At 43.6% G+C, this 18921-nt stretch overlaps 1 protein-coding gene across 1 annotated transcript in view; it reads left to right on the top strand.

Moving 5' to 3' along the window:
- The window catches only part of POMT2 (protein O-mannosyltransferase 2), a 42140-nt gene that overhangs the window by 9683 nt on the left and 13536 nt on the right, over window positions 1-18921 (top strand). Inside the window, exons 3-10 of the mRNA XM_077910142.1 lie at window positions 3508-3612; window positions 5341-5449; window positions 7179-7287; window positions 9308-9467; window positions 10778-10884; window positions 11556-11638; window positions 14093-14202; window positions 18733-18799. Coding sequence (XP_077766268.1) covers window positions 3508-3612; window positions 5341-5449; window positions 7179-7287; window positions 9308-9467; window positions 10778-10884; window positions 11556-11638; window positions 14093-14202; window positions 18733-18799 — 850 coding nt within the window. The remainder of the gene's footprint in view (window positions 1-3507; window positions 3613-5340; window positions 5450-7178; window positions 7288-9307; window positions 9468-10777; window positions 10885-11555; window positions 11639-14092; window positions 14203-18732; window positions 18800-18921) is intronic.

Genomic DNA, 18921 nt, shown 5'->3' with positions numbered 1-18921 from the left:
TGCTCAGCCAGGAGCCTGGTTTTCCCTCTCCCTCTCCCTGCCGCTGTCCCTGCTTGTGCGTTCTCTGTCTCTCTCTGTCAAACAAATAAATAAATCTTTAAAAAAATTCTTTATACAGACATAAGTGTGTGTATATTTATAGATGTGCACTTGAAAGACTTTATATACAAATAGGACCAGACTAAAACTGTTCAGCAACTTATATTTTGTTTTATTTATTTTATTTTAAACATTTTATTTATTTTAGAGAGAGTGAGAGAGAGAGAGCATGAGCAGGGGTAGGGGCAGAGGAAGAAGCAGACTCCCCGCTGAGTGGGGAGCCTGATGTGGGGCTTGACCCTGGGACTCCAGGATCATGACCTGAACCAATGGCAGTCGCTTAATTGACTGAGCCACCCAGGTGCCGCAACAACTTATATTTTAAACATGATATATCTTAACTTTTTTCCACATTAGCACATAAAAATATACTCCATCAAAAAAATCTATTTTATTTATGATTTTTTTAAATTGCATATAGTTAACACACAATATTACATTAGTTTCAGGTATACAACATGGTGATTTGACAAGTTTATGCATTATGCTTTGCTCACCCCAAGTGTAGCTGCCATCTGTCCTGTTATATTGCTATTACGATATCATTGACTGTAGCCCTTATGCTGTGCTTTTTATTTCCGTGACTTACTCATTCCATAAATGGAAGTCTGTCTCCTACTCCCCTTTCCCTCTAGCAACTACAGTTTCTACTCAGTATTTATAGTTCTGATTCTGTTTTTGTTTGTTCATGTTTTTTAAGGTTCCATTTATGAGTAGAATCATATGGTGTTTGTCTTTCTCAGTCTGGCTAGCATAATACCCTCTAGGTCCATCCGTGCTATCTTAAATGGCATGATCTCATTCTTTTTTATGACCGTTGTACTCCATTCTTTTTAATGGCTGTATATTATTCCAGTATAAAGATGTGCCATGCATTATTTTGCCCATCTTCAATTGGTGGACATTTATGTTATTTCCAGTTTTCAGCCATTACAAAGGATTTTGTAGTGAACATCGTTGTGTATTTATCCTTTCATAGTTGTGCAGATGTATCTAAAAAGTTTTAGCAGCTAAAGAGTCAAAGGATATACACATTTAAATTTGTGTTAGAGATTGATGTTTTTCTGCAAAAATACTGTAGTAGTATATACCCCCATCAGCAGGGTATGAGGGTTCTTGCTTCCCCCACACCATTACCAGCAATGGTGTGATGATACTTTTAAAACTTTGCCAATTTGAGGGACACCTTGGGTGGCTCAGTGGTTGAGTGTCTGCCTTTGGCTCAGATAGTGATCCTGGGGTCCTGGGATTGAATACTGCATCAAGCTCCCTGTGGGGATACTGCCTCTCCCTCTGCCTCTCTCTCTGTGTCTCTCATAATAAAAATAAGATCTTAAAAAACTTTGCCAATTTGAGAATGAAAAATGGTGTGTCACTGTATTCATTTGCATGTCTTTACGAGTTGAGCCGAACATTTTCTTCATATATTTATTGGCCATTATTATTTTGTTTTCTCTGAATTTGCCCATTGTTCTAGTAGGTTCTTTTTCTTATTGATTTGAACAAATTGGTTAGGAAATTAGCTCAGGGCTACTTTTAACCTTAAGGGAACTGAATTTCGAGGGCCTGGTAAGGGCTCAGCATAGTACCAGGTGTTTGACCTATTGCACTCTCTAATCTTCACACCCACACCCTACTCCCTGAAAAGAGAGGTTTTATTACTTGTAGCTCAGACATATTAAATATTATCTGCAATCAGAAAGCTGAGATGCAAACTGTTACTGCATTTCTTCATTCTACCAGACCAGCTAAGCAGTCTGGAAATTTATACCAGCACCAGGTGAATTTGTCCTCTGAGATCCCAGGTGGGAAGGGGCGTTTGATTGTCACCTGTCAGTTTTTGTTCATTTAGGTATTTGGATGGCCGTCTTTTTAATACCTTCTCTTATTTTTTATTTTATTTTATTTTTTAAGATTTTATTAATTTACTCACGAGAGACACACAGAGAGAGAGAGAGAGAGGGAGGGAGAGTCAGAGACACAGGCAGAGGGAGAAGCAGGCCCCATGCAGGGAGCCTGACGTGGGACCCGATCCCGGGCCTCCAGGATCACACCCCGGGCCGAAGGCAGCGCTAAACCGCCGAGCCATCCAGGCTGCCCAATACCTTCTCTTATTTATGTTAAATTAGTTACATTAATTTCTGAGCCCTAGGGTTTTGTTTTTGTTTGTTTTGTTTTGTTTTTTTTAACAAGGCTTTATAATCATTTACTGTTGAATTTTGGCCTCTATACCTTGACATGGAACTATAGAGGGTGACTTGGGTTAGAGCTACTTATAATAAAAAGTGAGCTGGTTAGTGGTCCAAACCCAAGCCCCCACAAGCAATGTTGCAGGGAGAGACTTTCTTTTTTTTTTTTTTTTTTAATTTTTATTTATTTATGATAGTCACACACAGAGAGAGAGAGAGGCAGAGACACAGGCAGAGGGAGAAGCAGGCTCCATGCACCAGGAGCCCGACGTGGGGATCGATCCAGGGTCTCCTGGATCGGGCCCTGGGCCAAAGGCAGGCGCCAAACTGCTGTGCCACCCAGGGACCCCGAGACTTTCTTAATACAGCCAGTATATCCTGTCCCTCCACACAGCCTAACTGGAGTACAGGGGTCTGGCTAGGGCAGCCTGGGGCTGTTAAAATGCTTGGTAATTGCTGACAATTTATATGGCTTAAGAGCTCTGATTGCTTGTGTGGAAATGAGGCTTTTACAACTGTTGAAAGATAGAAATGAAGAAGCTGATCTTCTTGAACATTTTGAAGGATTCACAAATCTCAGTCTTAGTGTAATAGTTGATTTGTTCTTGTTTGGAATGTGCCAAGGTTGCCCTCCTTTGAAACATTAGAAATAGGAGAAATAGGTTTCTGGCCTTTGTTATTTTTTCTGCTGGGACTTTTCTCCTCTGGGGAAAAGTGTCTGTCTTAGCATCCTTCCCTTGCTGCCCCCCGTCTTTCTTCCCTTCTGCCTATTGGTGGTGTGTAACTCCTTGGCCACTTTTCTCCCGCCTCATTCTGACTTGGAACCCATCTTCCTTTCAGTAGGTCAGGAATCAGCCCCTGCCCATGGCCTCCCCCATGAGCTTTCGTGTTTTATTTCATAGCAAATGAAAGACTAAACGAGAGAGCCCTTCCTGACTCTGCCCTTCAAATTGTGGGATTTTTTTTTTCTTCCTAAATGTTCAATTTGCACTATTCCCAAGAACTTGGCCTTAACACAAGAGAGGATTTGTTTCAAGCAAAATACTCTGTAGACAAAAGATTCTTTGCTCTGCAACAGCTGCAGGAGAAAATGTCACATTGGCAACTCCTATGGACAGTTGTCAAGGGAAGCCAAAGTCTGGGTGCAGCTGGAGGGAAGTTCAGGGGACAGAGGAATCTTCATATCTCATAATATTTTTGTTTGTTCTTCTCTCCTCAGATGCTGATAGGTCTTGCTGGCTACCTGAGTGGGTATGATGGTACTTTTTTGTTCCAGAAGCCTGGGGACAAATATGAACATCACAACTACATGGGAATGAGAGGAGTAAGGCTTCCTGACTTGCTCTAGACTGAACCCTGGGGCCACACTGTCAGAATTTAGACCTGGAGTGTTGACAGGTGTAGACAGAGGGACTTTGGGTGGTAGCGGGAGAGGAGTATTAATGGGCCTATATCCTGTAATAGAGATTCGGGTGTAGAGATTCAGAACTGGAATGGGTAAGAAGGGGAGAGGAAGCTGCAAATAATACAGAGATTGCATAGGTAGGAATAAGCACACACTGTCACCTGTTGCCCAGCCCATGTGAGGCTTCAGCCTTCAGGTTGGAGAATAAATCTAGGACCCAGGCAGCCAGGAGTCTTCTGCAGCCTAGACATTGGGTTCAGCACATTGGCAAGCTACATGTCTTTCCTCTCCATGGCCACGATTACTGGAATGTTGCCTACCTCTGAGGGCCTTTCTTAAGCATCCCATACTCCTGACATCAGGTCTAGGTCTCTGCTTCTTTCCCCATGAAGGTTTCAGGCACCCAAAAGGGATTTTCCAGTCTTGTAGAGGAGATTACATGTTTGCCCACGTCCCAGCCTTGATAGAGCATCAACAGGCCTAAATACCCCAACTCTGTAGGGACCCCTTAACTGTAGCAAAATGAAAAGCTCAAAATCTGACTTTGGACATAGAATTCTCAGAGCAGGTTGCATTTATTAACAGGCTCCTTTTCTTGAGGAGCTCAAAGTACATTAGATAAATGCTGTGTGCTTACTTGAGCTAATCATTGGATGATTTGCATGGTCTATCATACTGTATTAAACAGGGATTACCCCTACCCAGGAGTTGATATTCTTAAGTGGTTCTGTGTCTTCCTAATGACTTTTAAACATCATGTAGCATACATAATTGGATAGAGGCCTGACTCACTGTGGGCTTGTTGTGCAAATTGAGAAGCCCAAATATAACAGCCTTGTTCTATTTCATGCTAGGACACATTGCTTTCTATTGACAAAAAGTGACAACCTAAATATGAGAATTGCCATTTCCCTGGGCATGTCTATTTATTTTTGATGGACAGGGTAAAGAAGTGGAGAGAGAGCTGGTTCCAAACAAAACAAAACAAAAAACAACTCAATGTCAGGTAGTTTTTTTTCCCCCAGAATCAAAATGCAACTTGTTAACTTCAAGAGTGATTTCTGGTGTGACTGAAGAAAAGAGCCAAGGGAGAAATAACAGAAATAACATTGTAATTCTATAGAATATTAAACACATAAGAGAGATCTTTTTCTACTTGTACCCACAGTTTTGTAATAGAAGCTAATGTTTATTGAGCACTTTGTATGTGCTAATAAAACTAGCTCATTTAATCTCTAGAGAAAACTGAGGTAGGAACTTTAGTTTTTCACGTGTCATGGATGGGGAGGCTGAGATTCAGAGATGTACTAGTTCAAGGTCACAGCTAGTGGTAGATGGAGCAGTCCAACCTCAGAGTTCCCAAATTGAAATCACTGTGCTATCCTGCACATACCTCCTTGGCTGAACTTTGTTGACTTCATGTCAGTGATTGAGGTGGTGCTCAATGGGGACCTAAATGTGGCTTGATTTGACGATTCACTGTCACACCATCCCTTTCTTATTTATAGATATTCCAAGTGATTTCAGGTCACTGAGTCATGCCTGCGTCCAGATCCTCCATTTTAAACATTAGTTTGAACCAAGTCAAGTAGGTCTCTGATGCTTAGCTTAGCTGGCTGTTTGACTGTGTCTCTTTTCCTTCCATAGTTCTGTGCTTTCCTTGGTTCCTTGCTGGTCCCATTTGCCTATCTCACTGTGTTGGAGCTGTCTAAGTCCTTCCCAGCAGCACTACTCACCGCTGCCCTCCTCACCTTTGGTAAGTTGTCTTATACCATGTTTCTTAGGGAATTGACTGCCACATTATGAGTGTAGTTGGAAATCAGTACATTTAAGGATCCTATCCATAGACCCAAGTCTTAAGTACCTTTAAGATTGGGTAAATGTATTATAAATCTTAGTTTCTTCACCAGTGATTTTACATATAAAAATAGTTCCCTGCAGCAAACCTTTATATTATTAGAGGGGAGTGCTCACATACATAATCATAATCCCAAGGAATGATTGTCTCCAAGTTATCCACATTTAAGTTTGGTGTGACTAAAAAGACCAACTTTTGTGTGTGCATGTGTGCATATATTTGAAGGAGGCTTACAATTCTAATTCTGCTTCTCTCATGTTACTATCAAGATCTCTCGGGTTACTAGAAATTTGTACTTCTTAAACTGATTTCAACTGAATGCAAGGACAGATGTCTCAGAAGTAGCTGGGTGGCAGGAAATAGCAAAGTGGGAAATGGGAACTTAAATCTCTGTGGATAATTCCCACACATAAATGAGAGTTGATCTGTAGAAATTGATCCTATGCTATTCTTGTTTTATGAAAGTAAATCCATTATCTCATTGAACTTAACATTTAAAGAAGTCCAGGCCAAGTTATGTGGGTATTTCATGGGTGATTCTGGCTTTATTTTGACAGATTTGCAAGATTAGAGGGCCTCCTTAGAGGATTGGTGGCTTTTTCCTTGTGTCTTTAATTTCCCTTTTCAGTTATTCATCACCTGCATTTCTCTTTTCATTCTACAACTTTTTTCCAAGCATCTCCTCTGTGCCAGGCTACTTTTTTGGGCCTCCAAGGATATGCTGATGAGACCCTGTGCTGTCATGTCACTTACCTGCTAGTGGGGCAGATGATAAATAAGCAAGTAAATTTTAAGTCTGAAATGTAACAATGTAAACCATAGTACAGTGTAGAAAATAGAGAAGAGTAAGGGAGAAAGTAATGGGGAGGGATTCTCCTGTAGGTAGGGTGGCCTTGAGCAAGACTTGAATGAAGCAGATTAAGCCATGCAGAGAAGTGAGCAAAGGATGTGAAGGCAGAGGGAACAGCATGTGCAGTGATCCTGATACAAGGCCCCATTTGGTGGATTCAGGAAACAGCAAGGAGGCCAAGTGTGGGCAGAGTGGAGTGTGTGAGGCAGAGGGTTTTGGGAGATGAGGTTGCATAGGGAGGGAGACCATGCCGGCTTTGACAGCTGTCTTGAGGACTTGGTTAGTCTAAGTGAGATGGCAAGACATTGGAGGCTTCAAGAAGGGACTTGATGTAATGCAATGTTGTTTTAAGAACAATCACTTCGGTGCCTGTGCGGAGAACTAGCTCCCAACAGGGACTTCATGTTAGACGTTAAGACTCTATCCTAGGTATAGGAAGTCTGTGGCTACCTAAGCAGGGTGGTAGGACTCCCTTTTTGATGGTGGAAATGAAGAGCCCTCGTCTCGGGACTGCTCCATCTGATTGAATGACGTGAGCCTCTCTCGGGTCATGGGCCTGAAAGCAGTGTGAGTTTTCTATCCCTGGACTTGGGTGTACCCCAAAGCTATGGTGGCCTTCCACCTCCCTGATAGCTCAGTGGCTCATCTGGTCTTGACCACATAAATGCTTACATGCAGTTAAGTATAAGGGACACTATTTCTTATTGTCAGGGTGTTTGGTTCTTGGGGGGCCCATCTCTGATTCTACTTTTTGACCACTGAGCTCATGTTTTTCAGATACAGGATGCCTCACTCTGTCCCAGTATATCCTCCTTGACCCCATCCTGATGTTCTTCATCATGGCTGCCATGCTGAGCATGGTCAAGTACAACTCCTGTGCCAACAGGTCAGAAACACTATCTTTGTGGGACTGGGCATTGGGGGTCAGAAGCTGTGGCAACTCCAGAGTTTCTGTAATAGTCAGGGACAGGATGGGTGCCTAGAGGACTTGTCTTGAAGCTACATTTAAGGCAAGCATACTTTTTTTTAAAACTTAGATTGCCCATTTTAGATCATAAAAATAGATTTTATTTATTTGTTTTAGAGAGAGAGTGCACATGTGGGCGGGTGAACAGGTAGAGGGGCAGAGGCAGAGTGAGAGAGAGAATCCCAAGCAGGCTTTATGCTCAGCGCAGGCACAACATAAAGCTTGATCCCGTGACCCTGACATCATGACCTCAGCCAAAATCAAGAGTTGTATGCTTAACCAACTGAGCCACCCAGGCACCCCATGAAAAATAGATTTTGTTATGTTTTCTGGGGATACCTTTATTTTTGTTTTACATAAGATAAGAAAATGTCAATTATCTTTTTAAAGAATATTATAATGGATGGACTTGGGTAGGGGTTTGTGGAGATTATGGGGGCTTCCTAATGCTTTCCCCCAACCCCACCATCTTCTGAGCCACCCCTTGGCACCAGTGCTGGTTAGGGATCCCAGGATAAGTTTATTCTTCGCCCTCTCTGTCCTAGAGGAGGAGAGAACCACAACAGGAACTGCCCTCATTTCCTGATGATGGGAATAATGTATATAAAGTTTGGCTTAAGGGCAGCCTGGGTAGCTCAGCAGTTTAGAGCTACCTTCTGCCCAGGGTGTGATCCTGGGGACCCGGGGTCGAGTCCCACGTCGGGCTCCCTGCATGGAGCCTGCTTCTCCCTCTGCCTGTGTCTCTACCACTCTGTCTCTCTGTTTCTCATGAATAAATAAATAAAATCTTAAAAAAAAAAAAAGTTTGTCTTAAGTGGTCCATTCTAGTCAAGAGGATCTCTACAAGCCCTGGTCAGTTTTAAAGCTATTCTGGAGGCCCTGGTCTTTTTCCAGAATAGTCTTTTTCAAATCATCCTTTTGCTTCTGAGAGAGTAGAGTAAGTCATTCATTCTATTCAAACCGAAAGAGCTGGCTCCGCTTAGGCTTTTCTAGGAGTCAGCCTGGTTTCACCACAGCCAGGCTTATTAAATTACATTAAGCTAATAAAGCTGGACCCAGTGACTACCATCTCTCTCTGGCTTTGGGTGATTGTCTACTTCTACTACATCCACTTCCACCTGCCACTTCTTGAGTACATAACTATGTGCCCGGTACTGTGCTAGGAGCCAGAGGTACAGAGGAACATAAGTCTCATAGTTAAGGAGCCTTCACTCTGGCAGGGGACGCAGCCAGCCAATGAGAAAATTGCAGCACCAAGAACTGGGTGCTGTAAGTATAGCAAACCTTGGAACCGACTGCCAGCGTTTGGACCATGCTCCACCACTTGCTAACTGTACTGCTACCCTCTCTGTACCTTGGTTTCCTCTTGTGTGAGAAAAGGATAATAATAGGACCTACCTCCATGGGGTCATAGTGAAGGTTAAAGAGTTTATATGTGTAAAGTGCTCAGAACAGCTCCTGACACATAGTAAGCACTCAATAATTGCTTCTTTTACAAGGTCCACAGGTGACCCCAGGAGAGGGCTGACTTAATCTGATAGTTTCTCTGGATTTTCCTTTTCCTTCCACTTGATTGGTCACTACTGAAGAATAAACCTCTTGCTTACTTTGAACCCTGTACTTAGCCAGGAAGGCTACAGCCCCTTCCCACCCCTCCCCCCCCCAAAAAATAACCTCCTCACTCACACTGCTTCCTGTAATTTTGGGAGTTTCAGAGACCATATCCTCCTTAGAGCCACACCATGGTCTCCTAAAGTTAGGAGCTCTCAAGAATGAGGGCAGTGAATTGAACACCAATAAAAAATAAATAAAAAAAAAAAAAAGAGGGCAGGCACAGCTTCTCAGGGTCATAGAACCTCTGCCTTTCCCCACTGCTGCTCTTGTTTTTGAGTTTGGTTCCAGCTGCCAAACTGAACTCTGTTGTCTTGTTGGTTTACAGGCCCTTCTCTGCCCCCTGGTGGTTCTGGCTCAGCCTGACTGGCATTAATCTGGCTGGTGCTTTAGGGGTCAAGTTTGTTGGCCTCTTTATCATCCTGCAAGTGGGGTGGAACACCATTTCAGACCTTTGGCACCTGTTTGGAGACCTCAGTCTTTCAGTGGTGAGAACCGAAGTGCTTGTAGAAATGTCTTTGCTCCCTGGTATTGCTCAGCAGAGCCAGTAGCCCTTCTCTGCCTCTGCTGCAGGTGGTGGAGTGGCTATATTCTGGGCCCGAGGTAGGCTGGATCTGGCCATTTTCTGTAGGCAGCATGACAGCAGAAAGTAGGCCAGGCTCAGCAGCTAGAGAATTTAAAGGGAGAGGAAGAACTAACATCCTTGAAATTTTCTTTTGGCATTTGTTTCTGTGATATTTTTTAAACGCTCTACAAACTACCCAGTCAGGGGAGTCTGTCCATCTGGGCTCATGCTAAATATATGGCAGACACTGACTGCATGGGACCTTAGGTAAAATGGGTAGATGACTTTCTGAACTCCCAATTTTCTTTCTCTGACCCAGAGTCTCCAGATTTAGAGACCAGTAAGGGCCTTTATTAAAGTATTATTTACTAGGAGCTGATTTTATGCCAGGCACTGTGCAAAATGCTTCACCTCCACTGTCTCATTTACCTCTCCTAACAGTCCTGTGAGATAGGTAGTTATTACCTTCTCTTTACAAATGAGGAAGTCCAGACCTAGAGAGGTAGTAATAGGTCCAAGACCATACAAGTTGTAAAAGGTAGATGTAGGATTTGGACTTAGAGGAGGCTGACGCTAGACCTAAACTACTTTGCTACAGTGCTTCTCCATCACCTCTGAACCAAAGTCTTGATAAGTTCATTTATTCGCTCAGAAAATATAGACAGACTACCCTTTAAGTGTGAAACGTGGAATATGTAGATGAAGAAAATAAGAATTCTTGCCTTCCAGAGATAATAGAGAGACAGAAATAAGTAAACAGGCGATTGCAGTCCAATCAAAAAGTGCTGTGAGGGCATGAGCCCAGGTTTAAGGGTCCAGGAAGGCTTCTGGGAGGAAGCTGAGTCCTGAAATCCAGATGAGGACCACTTAAGCATGTGATGGGTAGAGCTGGCACAGTACAGGAAGCGTGGGGACCATGCAGGAGCTCAGTGTGACTGGGATATAGAGGGGACTGATGAATGATGAGGCTGAAGATGCAGGGATGGTCAGGGGTCCTGGGTGAGGGCCTGCACAGGCAGCAGAGGGCTGGCACATGTTGGACCTTCTGTAGTGCCTGGGTGGTGGAATGTTAGGGAAACACTAGGGTTTCCACATATTCTTTCTTGTTGGCTGTTAGCTTTTTAATTTTTGATGATTTTGACTTATACATAAAAAGTTACATGTAATGCACATCTAAGGTATAAGAATAAAGCCCCAATTATGCTCAACACTCCGCACTGGCTCTGTTTGCAGGTGACTGTGGGAAAGCACCTGACTGCTCGCATACTGTGCCTCATAGCACTGCCCCTGACTCTCTACACGGCCACTTATGCCATTCACTTCATGGTGCTGAACAAAAGGTACAGCAAAGCCTTTCCAGCCTCTTGCCTCTGGTCTTCCTCTTGCCTCTCAACCCCCCAGGTGGGCCATGTGATTCCTGGGTCTGTGGTTGGGATGTTAGAGGGACCTGATGGGTTTTATCTGTTTGTTTCCTCCTATGTTCTATCTTTTGGGTATCTAAAGGGCTCAGAAAAGCCAGCCCCCTGGCCTGAAGGAAGAGGAGAATTTCCTAATAGCCAGACTGCCCCTTATCCTTAAACAGAGTCTCTGTGCTTAGCAGAGGTGGGCCAGAATAAGGTGTGCACTTGGAGGAGGGTAATGATCTCAGTAACATTAACTGCAGATCCCACTTAACAAGTAGCTATCAAATGTCAGCATTTTATACATATTATCTCACTTAATTACTATGAGTTTTTAGTTCTTTTGATTTTTTTAAATCCCCAATTTATAAATGAGGAATTGAGGCAAAACAAAGTTAGGTACTTCTGAAGGTCACCTAGTTAATAAGTGGCTGAGTTGAGATTTGGACCCCCAATTCTCCAACTCTGTCACCTGTGTCTGTCCCATGATACTACACTGCCACTACCATTGTACTTCTTTTAAACTAGTTGTGCAGGGCTCTTCCCAAGGCTCCCAGGAAATTGGAATTTCTCTCCATGAGCTTGTCTCTCTTCTGCTCCTTTCCCCACAGTGGTCCTGGCGATGGCTTCTTCAGTTCTGCCTTCCAGGCCCGGCTTTCAGGCAACAACCTTCACAATGCTTCCATCCCCGAACGTGAGTATCTCTTGGCCTTTACGAAGGTAGGTGAATTGGAAAAGACAAGTATGATAGCTTGGGTTATTTTAGCCTGTAGGTGACAAACTAGGAGAAAGATCCAGTTAGATCACATGAAGTGTGGCCCTCAGCCACAAGTTCTTGGACTGTCTGTAAAGAATAACTTCTCCTTTGTGGCTTTGGAAGCATCCAAGTCAGCTGCATGGGAAGGCAACCAGAGAGAATCTGGTGAAAGGACAAGGCCCTCTGATGCTAGTAATCAGTCACCATCATATTCTAACTCACCATTCAGTCACTTTTTTTTTTTTTTTTAAGATTTTACTTATTTATTTGAGAGAGAAAGAGCATAGAGGGAGAGGGAGAAGTAGACTCCCTGCTGAGCAGAGAGCCCAACGTAGGGCTTGACCCCAGGACCCTGGGATCGTGACATGAGCCAAAGGTAGATGCTTAACTGACTGAACCACCCAGGTACCCCTCACATCCAGTCACTTACTCACAGATTATAAGTGAGCACATGTTAGCCACATTAGATGGACGCCCTGCAGAGTAGAGGATCTGGTGTGTGTTAAGTATATAAAGAGCGAACACAGAACTATGTGGATCAAAGTGTGCAAGAGATCATTTCTGCTAAGGGGTTGGAGAGCATCAGAGGTACATAGAGTGAGAGGCTATGGAGTCAGGCCCTGGAAGAATGGGTAGGTTGGGCCCAGATTATGAGGAATTGAAACATTTGAGTGAGGTGTTTGACTTCATTAAACAGGCAGTGGAGACTCAGTGGAGGCCTTTGAGCAGGGAGGAGCTGATGGCAGAATACAGGATGGCTAGGAAGGGGATGGGATTAGAGGCTGGGATAGCTTCTGGAAAGTTGTTCTGAGGACTCAAGCAGGGCATCATGGTAGCAGCCATAGGAGTAGGGCAGATGGGCATGGACAAGGGAGATTGGACCTGGAAAGAGAGGAGGAAAGATGTCACTGAGGACTTGAGTCCAAGTAATTATTTCTTGGAGGCACAACAACACCCTCTAGTCTCTCCAGTGCCTTGCATAGTGCCTAGGTCAAAGGGGACCTACCAAGACTGTGCATAGAATGAGAAATAGGAAAGCAGGTAAAAGAGTTGGTTTAGAGAGACAGATATTGGGTTCTACTGTAGAGAGATTGACCTTGAAATGCTTGGGGATATCCATGCAATGGGCCAGCGGGCTTGCAGCTGATGCTTTCAGAGGAGGAATCAGCCAGCTAAGAGGGAACATGATACTGTGGCAGTGGCTGTGATCTTTAAGGAACCTGTAGAAAGAGAATGAGAACAAGGCTGAGGTCAGGTAACTGGGGAGTATAGAAGAATGCGGATTAGGAAAGAAGGCTGCAGAGGACAGTCCATGAGGGAGTGTGGGTTGAGAAGGGGGAACAGAGCATTTCCAGAAGCAAAGGTGGTCAGCAGTGTACAGGGTTGCATATGCTAGCCTTCATGTGAATGTAGAAAAATGGAGCTATGGCATTTAGCAAATTCCTTCTCATGATTTAAAGGCGTAGCTCAGCTGTGATCTCTTCCATCAAGCCAGCCTCTCCTTACTCTTGCATGAGAATTCATCCTACTCTCTTCCAGACTCGCATCACATCACATGTTGTCACCCCTTTGCTGGAGCATTTGCCCATTGTCCTGTGCTCATGGGTGTGTGCAACTATCTTTCCCAAGACTGGGCTCTCCCAGGGCCACAGCCAGACCTCCTCTATCTTTGGATCCACCATGTAATTGGTAGGATCTGTTGACCAAATGAACGAGCAAAGGAAGACCTGGGTAGCCTATCACTGATGGAGCGAGACCTATCTCAGTGGGCTGGGGAATGGCAGACAGGCAGGTTACAGGGAACTGAGAAGAGGGACATTAAGGAGGGAAAGAGACTTTGTAGTTATCTAGGGCCGACAGGGTGGGTATTCTTGGGTAAACTCTTTATTCTTTTTTTCTTTAATTCAGAATTAAAAAAATAAAACCCAAACACCATTGAACAGTTATTTTATATAGTATTGGATTCAAAAAGCACAAGTGGATTTCACAAAAGTGAAATTTATCTTAATGGTGTATCATAAGGTTGTATCTATCTTGAAGAATATTCTAGGTAAGATAGGGAATGCTTTCTTTATTCTGTTTAATGTATATATAGACTTTGAAGGACAAACTGTTTCTAATCTCTTGCTATTATATATAGAGCTTTGATAATACCACTATTAATACCAGCTTCTTCTGAAGTCCTGAGGAAGGAAGGGAGACCCTGTAGTGACCTCCCACTTGAGTTGATGCTGTGGGAGAAGGCACCTCTGTGTCTCGCTTTAGGTGGACCTGGGCCCAGTGCAGTCTGTGAGAGGCTTAGTGAGTCCTGTGGTTCAGAGGCCCCTCCCAGTCCAGGGCAGCCACTAGCCTTGTGCCAGCTCACACCTTCCATTGTCTTCCTTCTCCTAGATCTGGCCTATGGCTCTGTGATCACTGTGAAGAACCTGCGGATGGCCATTGGCTATCTCCACTCCCACAGGCACCTCTACCCCGAGGGCATTGGCGCCCGCCAGCAGCAGGTCAGTGAGCCTCTCGTACTGCAGCAACACCAGGCTATGCCGGGACGGAGCCCACTCTTCTCTTTGTTGCCCTCGTCCTTTACTTGTGCTGTTTTCTCTGCTTGAAACATTCTTCCTCCTGCACCCTCTCCTCTTTCCTTTGGCTAACTCCAGCTTCTTTAGGCTTCAGTGCAAGCATTCCCTCTGATCATCATAACCCACCTGTACTCGATATTGGGGGAGGTGCCTCTTGCATGAGAGACTTGCCTGGCACACTTTGTGAGCCTATGCGGTAACCCTTTTCACACTGAATTGTGAGAACTAACTTCCTCCTGTGTCTTTGCTACTTAATTGCTAGCTCTTGAAAGGCTTGAATGTCCGGCGTGGTGCCTGACACGACATGGATGATGGTCAAGTCTTGTGGCTGCAAACACAGACCTGGAAACCAGACTAGATTATCTGGGTTTGAATCCTGGTTCCTCTGACGTGTGACTTTGAACATGTTACTTGACCTTTTTCTGCTCCAGTATCTTCCTCTTTAAGTTGGGGAAAATAAATGGTGCCTTTCTCCATCATAGAGTTGTTGTGCAGATTAAAAGTATGAGGGTAATACATGTGTTGACTGGGGGATTAACCATAGGTATTACCTGAGTGAGTGAGCAACGGTGTGCCTGTGTCCATGTCTACGCATGCTGGGTGTGGCTGTGATGGACAGTGCCTAAGAGGGAGAAGCTGAATGTTGGAGAGGTTGGAGAGGCCAGGTTGTGCAGAGGCCTTCCATGTTACAGTAAATTTGACTTTGTTCTGTGGATGCTGGTGAGGCATTGAGATTTATTAAGACACGATAAGATGTGATTACATTTTTAGGTTAGAAAGATAACTCCAGCAGAAGGGTGATGGATTGAAAGGAGGGGCAGACTAGAGGCAAGGAACCAGTTAGGAGGCAATAATCATGACAGAGGATGGTGAATAGAAGTAAAGACTGTGGATAGAGGTGAGAATTGATTCAGGAAACACTTTACAGGTCAGTGTCAGGGCCCCATCACTGGTAGCTGGCAGGGGTGAGCTCTATCTAAGGCTGTATGTGTGATAATACTGTTTGACCATAGTCAGAAATGGAGGAAGAATAGCAGCTCTGGAGATGAGAGAGTTTTCTTTGTGTATTTTAGGTTTGGGGCTTATCTCAAGGAGATCTGAGTGGGTAGCATATGGGTGACATGCTACAGTGGGATGGGTGGCATTGCCCAGAAAGGGTGTGCAGAAGGAGGAGAGCCAGCGAAAGAGCCCTAGGGGGTAGCAACACTTAGGCACTGGTAAAGTACTCTGGGGGTGCCAGTAGAAGAGGCTGAGAAGGAGGGCGGGGACAGGGAGGTGGGAAGAGAGCTCAGGGCAGACAGCATCCCCAGGAGGAGGAGGTCTGCAGTCTAGGTGCTGCAAAGGCCTCAGAGAAGGTGAGGGCTAAGAAAGAGGCCTTTAAATGACAGTAAACGGGGCCTCATAACTAATTGGCATCACTTCTAAGAAATGATGAGGCCCCAATTCTCAGCCACCATAACAGAGAGGAGAGGGGAGAAGAGGAGAGGCGAGGCGAGGCGAGGCGAGGCGAGGCGTACAGGCTGCAGGGCAGGCTGTTGTGCTGAGAAGCTTGGAGTCATTGTTTCTCTTCTTGCAAAATGACTGGATTTTTTTGCAAAAAAGTTTTCCTTCTCAAAATTCATCATTATTATGTCCTTATTTACTAGTTTATGTTGATCAGAAAGTTGGCCCAAGGTGTTGGGTTTTAGTATCAGTTTCCCATTCTTGATTCTCCATTTGTCTCTACCACTTAGAACCCACTGAAGAGCTTTTAAAATGTTCTAATGCCTGGGCACCACACAGTGGCTCTAACTTCATTGATCTAGGATGGAGCCCATGCATTGTGCCTTTCTATTTTGTTTTGAAGCTCTCTGTAATGTATAGCCAGGGCAGAAAATCACAGCTAGCCTTTCTGTGGAAAGCTGCAGCTGTCATGCAGAAGGTAGTTACAGACGTGGTGGCCAAGAATGTTTACACTGTGCAAAAGGAGACGAGGACCCTGTTACACTAGTCCTAGTGTTACACACTTAGCAGCCCATGTGTAGAGGTGTGAGGTCATGATGGTGTGTAGGGAGAGCATGTGGGGCCAAGGCATGGAAGAGTCTGGGCTCTCATGGCTGAATCACACTGAGCCTTTTTCAGTGGGTTTCTTCATTTGCCAACCAGGGAATTGGAGTAAGCCACCTCTAGTGGCCCTCACTGCCCTGGCCCTCAGCCTCTTGTCAACAACTTGAAGTGTCCACTTTTAATATTTTTAAACTGTAACATTTATAAAATAAAATTGGAAAACATAGAAAAATAAAAACAAAAGAACAACAAAAAGCCCCCCAAAAAACAAACAAAAAAACACAAAAGCTACATGTAATTCCAGAAGATCAGTGTTTATCCACATAGTTTGATGTACAACATTCTGTTGTTATAGGTTACTAGTGTTTCTAGGAGACCTTGTGTTATAAAAAAAAAATCTGTTGTAAAGACAAATGTTCCAATGGGAGAAAGAGACCATGGACTATATTCATAGTAAGGAAGTCATTTTTCTTATATGAATTTTAAGTGATTTTTGTTTAAAAAAATACACAGAGTACACACACGAGCACCATAAGATCTTAAGATCTTTAAACAAATCTAAGCTAGTGCACTCTGTATACTTTGTATACAGTATACAGCTAGTATACTCTGTATACTGTATACTTTTGTTTAGGAGTATGGACTTAATTTCTCTATGGCTGCCAAAATCAACCTATCTATCTATCTATCATCTATCTATCTATCTATCTATCATTCATTCATTCATTCATTCATTCATTCATTTTTAAGTAGGCTCCATGCCCAGCGTAGATCCCAGTATAGGGCCAAACTCACAACCCTTAGGATCAAGACCTGAGCTAAAACCAAGGGTCTAACACGTAACCAGCTGAGCTACTCAGGCATCCCAGTTTCTTATATATTCTTAATACTGTGATTCCTGATTTTTCTTTCTAAGAAAGTAAAAGTAGCCATAATACATACATAACTTTTTCCCCAAATGCTAATTCTAAATTTCTTTGCAAGTAAATCAGTCATGTTTTGTCCAATTGGAGTTACAAAAACTCACTTTGGATATTTCTGTTGTTTCTGGATATTTATGTTCTTGTTTATATAATTGGCATAATTGTATGTGTTTAGTCTCTATCCTGGGAGCATTGGAGTTGGTTGCCTTGGTTTGAATCCTGTCTCTCCACTGATAGACTATGATGACTTTGAGCAAATTACTAAACCTTAGTGTCCTAAGGTGAGGATAACCATAGTGCCTATGGCATAAAGATAAGACTTGCCCAGTATGTAGAATGGTACATGGTGATAAATGGCAGCCATTTTCAGCATCAGCATTTTATAAGCCTTTTTCTATGCTGGTAAAAAATGCTCAGAAACATTTTCTGTGGCTGTGTAATATTCTCTCCTGTGGATGTATTATTGTGTTAGTGGTTCCTTCTTATTGGACATTTAGACTGTTTCCAAGTTTTTGCTGTTAGATTTGTCACAGCATTACATGCATGTTCACATGCACACACATTTAATTTTTAAAAAATCAGTATCTATAAAACAGTTATGGGCTAAAACTTCAGGCTTCTAGGATGAGATACTTATGGAACTTTTCAGTTTCATATGGCAACATTCCAGAAAATATAACATGAATTTTTCATTTAGAAAGTTTGAGGCATGGTCTTAATTACTTCTTAAAGAGCACTAAATCCTCTTTGTGTGCTGGAGACTGTGTTACATAAGATATCATAGTTCCTCCTCTAGGAGGCTGGAACTTTTTTTTTTTTAAAGATTTTATTCACTGGGGCCCCTGGGTGGCTCAGTCGGTTGGCTAAGTACTTGCCGTTGGCTCAGGTTGTGATCTCCAGGTCTTGGGATCGAGCCTTGTCTCAGGCTCCCTGCTCAGCCAGGAGTCTGCTTCTCCCTCTGCTTCTCCCTCTGCTTCTCCCTCTGCTTCTCCCTCTGCCCCTCTGCTCCTGTGCTCTGTGTGCTCACGCACACTCTGTCTCTCCAAATAAATAAAATCTTTTTATTTTCTTGAAAATTTTATTTATTTATTTGAGAGAGAGAGAGAGATCATCAGCAGGGGGGATAGGCAGAGAGAGAAGCAGGCTCACTGCTTCCTAGGACCCTGTGATTATGACCTGAGCTAAAGACAGCCACTTAACCAACTGAGCCTGGAGTGCCTGGAGTCTGAAATCTTAAAGATAAGATGTAGAAAAATACAAAGATACAAATCAAAAAGGCTCTTGTGGGAGAACCCTCTAAATGTAGATAGAAGGAGGGAATCTCACCAGTGCTACTCCTGAACCCCACTGGGAAACATGACCCCTCCGGTTGGTGGCTAGGGATTCTGAAAGAGGCTTAAGCAATGTTGGTTTGCTGTTGATTGTCCTGTGACTGTGCTGATATTGATGGTATTCTCCCTCCCACCTTCTCCACTCCCCATCCCAGGTCACCACCTATTTGCACAAGGACTACAACAACCTGTGGATTATTAAGAAACATAATACAAATGCAGGTAATGTGGTAGAGAACTGATGTTTCTTGCATTATTGCTTACTCTGAGCCATTTTTAACATTTCCCATGCCTTCAAATGGTACAGAGATGGGCGTTCCTGAGCATTCTTTGGCAATACCTTC

This window comes from Canis aureus, chromosome 9, assembly GCF_053574225.1.
Source record: "Canis aureus isolate CA01 chromosome 9, VMU_Caureus_v.1.0, whole genome shotgun sequence".
NCBI lineage: Eukaryota > Metazoa > Chordata > Mammalia > Carnivora > Canidae > Canis > Canis aureus.
This window is presented reverse-complemented; position numbering and strand designations above follow the sequence as displayed.